Genomic DNA, 8,569 nt, shown 5'->3' with positions numbered 1-8,569 from the left:
GTGCGTGGGCTTGACGCGCGGCAAGAGAGCCTCTCAAAATCACCATCAAACATTCATTTGGCAAAAAAAGTAGCAACATTTGAACATTGTAGACATTTTAGAGTAGTCCGCGATTAGATTGTGACACGTCTATTTTTGAAATATTTGCGAATAAATGTAAAAGCGTTTCGCCCCTCTCTGAAGCCCACGCCTCGCCTCCCCTCCACCGCCGGCCGCCGTGCCCTGGAGGGGGTGCTGTGCTGAGTGAGTTATGGCGGAAGACGGTTGTACCTGCAAAAGCATTATGCAGACCATTCTTTTCGTCTGACGAGCAGATTTACATATGCATATTAACTGTGCGCACTCTGCCGTACCATATGTGTATCAACGCGTTTATATGTTGTTTTTTATGTATGTGTATATTTATTTTCTGTCGCGTTTTGTCGTCAGCCGTCACCTGCCTGGCGCTTTCCTTATATTGCTCCATTTACACTCTCAGACTTGTTCTGATTTATTTCTTAGTAGATACCTACGTTTTTATTTAGCACCAATTACTGACATAAGGGGTGTCGACTTAAGCCGCACACCTGCTGGACACAACATGTTTGATTTTGTCATTGTAGGCCGGCAGGAGCAAGCCGCGTGTTATCTATCTTAATACTTTGATATGTAGATTTTTAAAAATAGAGACAATCTTAGGGACTGTCTAAAAATTTAATGAATAGGGCTATGATCTTATTTTGTCTTATTAGCTGCAATCTGTTTAGTTGCTTGCAATCTTGCAATTCGGTGGCCTAGTGGCGTAGAGGACATATGCGGGCAGGGCAGGACGGCTGGCGGCGGTGGCCCAGTATTGTTGGTCAGGGAAGGGGGCCATCGGCCTAACCCTCGCGTTATTGTGAGGCAGGGCAAGGAAAGGAAGGGGGGAAGGGGCCTGGTGCGACACGACACTCAGCCAGCCAGCCAGTCACTCACCATCCCCCAGCGCATATGCTATTTCTGGGTTTGCTGCTTATCGAGAGTTAAAGCTCTGACACCTTAAATTTACTTATGTATTCTTTCTATTTAGTGAAAGTATTTAAAGTTTCATCTGGTAAAAAGGTGCTCTTTATTGCTAGACGCAACTTTTCATTGGCAAATGAGGCTCTGTGAAGGCCTGGTCTCCCGTTTGAGCGGGTCCTCGTCCTCTTCAGGTTGGCGCCTGGTGCCTGCCTCTACGCCGTGTAGTTTTCTCCTCACCAGTTCCTCTTCTCTTCTACTTTTCCTCCACACGATTCCTACTTTTCTACAAACGTTTTTCTCTGCGCTGCTCCGACTCGAACGCCTTCATACGTAATTCAACATCCCCCCCCCCTCTCTCTCTCTCCCCCGCCCCTTACTCCCACTATCCCTCCTTCTCCTCTTCGCCCCTTCCTCTGTGTCTTCCGTGTTCGTCGTTTGCAAAGTTGTCGGGGCCTGCTTCGCTTGCTTTGGCGAAGCGCGGCGCCTCGTCTGTTTAATTGCCGTACGGAACAAAGCGTCTAGGATTTCTCATTCAAAGTAGCGAGCTAGTGAGCGAGCGCCTCCGCAGCGCCTCTGGTTTATCGAGACGGAATGTGTCGTTACCCGCCCACTTAGACGACGTGACGTTACGTTAGACGGTAGTTACAGGACAAGAGGCGTTTACTCTAGAAATCCGAGAGCAAGAATTGTGCTGTAAAAAAATTGTTTGATTTTCTCGCTTGTTCAGAGTGATAGATTAAGGAATCTCACTCTATTTGAGTGATCATTTGGAAACCTCGCTCTATTTGAGCAATGATTTCTAATCTTAGTCTCTTAATTTGAGTGAGATGTTGGAATCTCACTCAATAACAGTAAGGTTGCTAAATTATCATTTAAATGGAAGGCAAGGGAGAAAATCTCGCACTGCGTTTAGGTCAGACTTCATTAGTGAGTTTTTATCCAAAAAAGGGAGAAAGCAATGAGAGATTTCCTAGTTTTGCCCGCCCGTCTGCTTTTAAAAAAGCATAACACACAGTGAGTCCTGGACGAGGCGCGGGCGCGATGCGATACCAATACCCGCAGTGGGGGTGGGGGCGTGGGGTAATGTTAAAGAAGTATCCGTCTGCTCCGATCAAAACTAACCCCAGATTTGTAAAGATGGTGAAATTTGCCGTGTTCTCTAGGCCTTAGATATACCCCGATAACAATGTTTATCGACCTAATCGATAGTCAAGGGGCGGCTGCAAGATTAACCTCCCTCTCCCAGCAATGTTTCAAAAGCGTCACTGGAATAGAGCGACAAAAGCAAGCTGCGCTCTCCAAAGGAGAAACGGAAAGTAATGCGTCGCTTTTCCAAGGGCGACGCGCGTGACTCCCGTGCATCCAGTCAATCTGTGTCACAAGAAGAACTAGAGAGGTCAAATTTTCAGAGAATTTTAGGATTTACTCCTGGACAACGATACGTCTACGGCAAATCCTGGCAACTTCCCCAAAAGGTGTGAAGGGGGAGTTTAAAAGGGGTTACTCATCAAAGTAGAATTCTTGATGCCAATTTTTTTTCTTTCTATCTGTATCGTATCTCTCACAGTTTTGGCCCAGAAGAAGTTTCTCTGAAAAAAAAATACCACCAAACACGAGGGGTCGTCAACTCTCCTTGGCCGTGTAGGGAAGAATATTGAATATTACAAATAATATTGGTAATATTAAGCCAATTTTCAAGCTGTGACGTCATAATACTAGAAAAATGTGTAATATCGAGGTAATATTACCAGTAATATGGCTAATATTGGTGTAATATTTGAGGTAATATCAGTCCGTGTACGGAGGAATATCGAAGTTGACGACCCCTCGACCAAACAAATATTTTCTTTAAAAATACATGTTTGAGAAAAAGAGATGGTAAAACAAGCTCCTTGTATATCAAGACCCGGTCTCCAATCTTATGGAGATAGAACGCCATCCACGACCGAATCGTGAAATTCAAAAGACTTGTTTTTACCGTGAAGAGAGAGAGAGTGAGACAAGATAGAGACAGAGGGAGCATCGGTTGCACGCCTTAAAGTCAGTCCGTCCCCGGGTTTGCCGCACAGGTTTGTAATGAGGTCCGTAGCCCCCAGGCGCCGCCCCGGTCGCTCGTAAAATGGTTTACCGGCGAGGTCTTACTATTTCATACACCCAGCCGCGAGGGTCAGTTCAGTTTACAGCCCTTCCGAGGATCTTTACACGCCGGCACACGGACCACTGATATGTGGCCACATAAACTGGCCATCAGGATCATCGCTTATTTCTTATTTCGCAGGGACGCTCGCCCCATCCCCCGCCCGGCTCGGCTGGGGTCCTGGGCCCTGTCTCTTTTATTTCGTTATAACTGGCTCGTCTTGCGCGCTGTGGCGGCGGTGGTGGACTGCCACAGCCCACTGGGCGCAAACGCACGCTAAAAAGTCCCCACAATGTGCTCGGTTTCACCAAATATTTCAACAATTAAAAACATGAAACTAACTACGCCGTGTGGCATAGTATGTTGTTTCTACTCTGCAGCGGCCCAAATACATTTTTCCCTCGCGAAAGAGAAACGTTGAAGAGGGAACAAGGGTGTGGGCCGCCTGTCTAGGTGGATGAATCAGACTCGCTCGCGTTCACTATACAAGGCCGTCGGTTGGGCGAGGCGGGGCGGGACGATCCACATAATGTAAGGATGACCTCCGAATGGCGTTCCCGAGCGCAGTCCTTCGACCATTCCATTACTGCGCTCTTCTCTGTTGTTCACCCCTCAGCCCCCCCCCTCCCTTTCCCCGCCTCTCTCTCTCTCTCTCTCTCTCCCTCTTTCTTTCTCTGTCGCCCTATCTCTCTCCCTCTACCCTTCTGCCTCCTCCCTCGCGCCGAGTTTTCTCCGCCGAGGAGAAAAACACGCCGGCGAGCAGCGAGCGGGGCGTAAAGTGTGGTCGCTGTGATCCCAGCCTCAGCATCGCCATGCAAGATTCATGGGCCGGGAGTCGGACCTCTGGGCGACACCTCGCCCCACCCCACCGCCGCTGCGATTCATACACACACACACACACACACACACACACACACACACACACACACACACACTCACTTTCACTGCAAAGTCGTGCCAAGTCCGGTTCTCGACCCTACTTCAATAATTGAAGAGGCCCGCGATAGTGTCGAGACGGACTCACACATGTCCCCTCCCCTCCCAGCCGCCCCGCCGCCCCCCGCCCCGCGTAGAGTATAGGCTGCCGATAGGCTGGCGGTATTCATACGTGGCTGTTTAAGCCCCACCCCTCGCATGCGGTTAGGTTTGTCCGAGTGTGGGATCACTTTCCGCTAACATTTCTCTCCAAAAGGAAATACCAGTATTTTGAGCAAGCAAGGCGACAACGGCGTTTAGAGTGCTGAGTGACTGGACAGTAATCTCGACCGATGAGAGATGATGATTCTCGTGTTGCTTTTGTTGCAGGTCGGGGTGACGCCGAAGCTGTCCGGGTCCCCGCCGCCGGGGGGCTGGGGCGCCCACGCTGGCCACCCCGCCGCCCTCCGTGAACAGATCCCGGACTTCCCTCCCGTGCAGCCACCCCACCAGGATGACGACGACGACTCGGCGGACTCGTGCGACCAGGCCACCTCCCTCAAGAGACAGAAGCTGTAGGCTCCGCGGCTGGCGAGAGCCCTAGGACTTAAAGTGCGTCGAGAGCGGGGCCCGTCCCGCGCTCGCCCCGAGAAGAGCTCAGTGTTTTTATTTTAAAATTAGATACGACAGAGTGCCTACTGACTAGTCATCGTGGGGGTTGTTCGGGGTTCTTCCCCTTGAATTCAGAAATATTGTTGATTTATTTTCGTCCAGTTAACTCTAATTCGTGTGTCCCACATTTCTTGTTTTCCCTTTTCCGACAACTTTAGCTGTGGCCTTTCTACAGAAAGTCAGTGGGTAGTCACGTTCTCGGTCTTGCCTAAGGTATACGTAGCTGATGTCTTGCCGACTCAGCAACCCGGGCCTTCTCCCGGGCCAACAATTACCCCTGTGTTTCAAATAAAAAAGAATGATGGTCTCCACCTAAACTATGTATACGCAACTTTTTACAGATACTATACAGTTGTTGTACAGTTAAATAATGTTAGATTTTATTAATGCATGATATTACACTTTTGTGTGACATGTTTGTTTTTCATGGTCCTTCAGCCATTGGAACTGGGGGATACTGTGATTGAATATTTCTTCAAGATTTTATTTAGTTAGACAAGGCAGTGTAATAGGGTCAAACTTAAGTCAGGTGTGGGTGAAAATTAAAAATCTTTGACATTTTTAAGTTGTGCATTCGCTGTTTGGTTAAATTATAGTATCGAGTACACTGAAAATAAAAATGTGCAACTGGGATGCAGATGGTAGTGTCGAACTCTATGGTGCACACTCTAAGATGCTGGACTGGACATTTGAACATCGTAAAGTGTCTAACATTAAATTTAAACGCGTCAAGTGTTTAACATTAAATTAGGAAACTTTCAAGTGTTCAACATCAAATTTGAACACTTACTAGTGTTCAACATCAAGTTTGAACACTTACTAGTGTTCAACATGAAATTTGAACACCTTAAACTGTCTAAAGCTTCATGACCAACCCTGAAGTTAACACTTTAAAGTATTCAACTTTACTGTGAAACACTCTATAGTGTTCAAATATCCAGTAAGTGCAACATAGTTTTGAGCACTTGCGTGTGCACGCCAGTGCACGTCAGTGTATGCAGAAAAATTATCCTTCATTATCTTTTACCTTATTTCTGAGTCATTTTTAACTTGATAATTTGTCACAATTTTCACTCTGTAGAGCGACTGAACCTATCTCGACTGACAACCTAATTCGACTACTTCAAAACCTCTAGAAGCAAATCGTGTTGTGTACTCCGTTTGCCATGGCTCTGACCAACGGGAGTGGCAGTTACGGGCCTGCAAAGAATTGCGCTAAGTAACACTAAAAAAAAAAATACTATAAGGAATCACTTCACACCAATCCTAGTTAAATGGATGATGGTTATTGTTACTAGGAAAACTGTATGGCTCACTAGGATTTCGGTGTTATGTACTAGCTAAGGTAGAGTCACAATTACTAGATGCCTAGTAACTAGGTCTGTAAAAGTATTGTTAAAAGTCACGCGAAGTAGCTTTCGAGCGTTTTTTGTTTTTTTTCCAACACGAACACTAAGATAGTTTGCTATGCACGCGGTAAAATTGAATGAAGACCATTCAAGTCTTCGAAGTAAATAAGAGTATGCTATTAAACTCCTCTCTGCGCGGCGGAAGGGGGGGGGGGGGGGGCAACCTTATGGTTCAACACCACCTATTGCATTTTGAGCCGCCTCTAGGTAACAGCCAACAATGAGCACCTTTGCACTGAATAGTCCGCTCAGCGAGCGCATGCCGCCCGCGTGAAAAATAGTGTATGATTTTAAAACTAGGAGTCCATAATGCCTACGCAAGAAGACGCATCAAGGATTTAAACAGTCTTTTGCATGCCATCAAAGTGCCTATAACACCTTGACTAAATTTCCCTAACCGTGGGTTGACAGTTAACAAGAATTGTTAACGTTTTCTTGCACACGACACCTAGGGTGGAGGAGGAGAATATTGAAATCTTGTCCGAAATAGGTTCTGTCGCTTTGAATTACCCCCTTACATATTTAACTAATTTTTGACCACACCTCACTTAAAATAAAATGCCGTACATAAAAAGTATACGAAACTAGTTGTTTGCCTTCAAACCATAAGAGATATTGTTTCTGTCCTGTGATTGGTCGATCACTATCCAGCAGTTCCCAGTGGTTGGTTCGCTCGAGTAAAGTCCTGTATACGTAATATTTAACTTTCAACACCACAGCCATTGACTTATTGATGAACACAACTATTTTTGTATTATTGTTTTGGCTGTCACATGAGAAAGACCATTCTCTGGGGTGGAAGTAATCACTCCAAATATTTCTCACTAGAAGTGATTTATGGCAGAAGTCAAATATTTAGATGTACTTTTCCATCTCTCAAGTCTAGTTCGTTTTCTGTTCAAATCAAGAATAAAAGATGCTCCTATTGACCCCTCCCTTGCTTCATAATGGTCTCAAAGATAATTGTCCAGATATTTCTATTTGTTTTTTGTACATTAGTAGCAACGTACTATCAAAATGCGCATGTTTCAAAGAAAAAAAATGCAAACAACGAAGATGCTTTTCTGACCCAGATATAAAGGGAATTTAATTCATTTGACAGTTATAGACCAAATTAAGTTTCTGTCCAGATTATTATTGGCAGACACTGAGAACTTGTTACAATCAATATTGTATACGATTTTATAAAATGGTTAGCTACAACCCAATTCTTAAGTGAATACAAGCTACTACTTACATAAAATGTAACTTCGCATTCAAATTGTTACTGTTTTGTTGTTGTTTGTTTTTAATTTTTGTAATTCCTTTTGACGGTAAAATTTTGTCTTCTGAAAGGTTTTAGAGGAGTTGAAACATTCATGAAATCCAGTGAAAATATCTGTGAAAATGCAATAAATGATAATGGTCACATAATAGTTTGTTTTATTACGTAAACAAATGGTCTTTGGTGGTCAGATGCTCTGCCGCATGGTCCTGTCTTCCTACGCGTACCTTCGCTCTGAAACAATTCTGCAGTCAATTTGACTGAATATTCATACTTCGCAAATTCATATCTAGTCGGAGTAGATACTTTGAATATTCAGAGTGCATGGTCTGAATGTAGAGAAACTTAGTCTGAATTTAAAGGAATTTAGTCTGAATTTCTGGGTAGTTAGTATGAATTTTCAGACTTCAGTATTATAATTTCGATGAATAAGTATGAAAACTCGATTCAGACAGCGTAGTCTGAAAAAGTTAGTCTGAATTTTCAGATTTTTTTCAACAGTAATATTACTGTCACGAGCCCTTGGCTACGGCCTCCACTGTAAAACGTAAAGCGAGCTTTATTCTTGCCCGAATAGAACGACGTATAGGCTCTGTTAGAGCGGTTTTTGCGAAATGACTGAATATGCGTCTTCTTCGTAAACGAAAATGTCGCAAAAACGACTCTAAACGAGCGATGTTTCCGAAAATGACTCAAAACGAGTCTTATTCGTAACCAAAAACGTCGCGAAAGTGACTCCAAACGAGCGATGTAATTAATATCGCTTCCCAAGGAGTCATCAAACTGGATTCACAATCTCGCTCTATTTGAATCGCATTTGCTCACTCCTTTACTTTCAGTGTCATTCCTGTGTTTTCCCTTGCCTGGAAAACATCTGTTCTGCTCCCTGTATTTGCCTGGTCATTCCCTGTAGTAGAGTCCCTCGTGTCCCTTTCACTGATTTGCCCTCGAACACCTAGTTTTTCAAGAGGGGATAAAACAGTTAAAAAGATCCTTTCACACTAATAATAAATTTGCAATTGTTTTTGTTTCCCTCTCATGTTTCCACTCTATCTTTTATAAGTGCAATGTACTCATTTGGTCAGTTAGAAAGTTGGAGCGGAGTGCTTGATTCAAAAGACTCGCAGAAAATAAGTGCCTGAATACGTATTAAACTTTAAAACAAAATTACGAAATTTTAAAAATTAAAAC

At 44.3% G+C, this 8,569-nt stretch overlaps 1 protein-coding gene across 1 annotated transcript in view; it reads left to right on the top strand.

The window, feature by feature from the left end:
* Positions 1 to 7,527, top strand: part of LOC113210011 (homeobox protein extradenticle-like) — a gene marked incomplete in the record, with an annotated part of 156,880 nt that extends 149,353 nt beyond the window's left edge. The window contains 1 exon segment of the mRNA XM_052267304.1: positions 4,424 to 7,527. Within this exon segment, the coding sequence (XP_052123264.1) occupies positions 4,424 to 4,612 (189 nt within the window).
* Between the last annotated feature and the right edge of the window lie 1,042 nt (positions 7,528 to 8,569).

Source organism: Frankliniella occidentalis, unplaced genomic scaffold, assembly GCF_000697945.3.
Source record: "Frankliniella occidentalis isolate FOCC.00 unplaced genomic scaffold, Focc_3.1 Scaffold50, whole genome shotgun sequence".
Classification (NCBI taxonomy): domain Eukaryota; kingdom Metazoa; phylum Arthropoda; class Insecta; order Thysanoptera; family Thripidae; genus Frankliniella; species Frankliniella occidentalis.
Note: the sequence above shows the minus strand (reverse complement) of the source record. Positions and strands in the feature narration are given on the sequence as shown.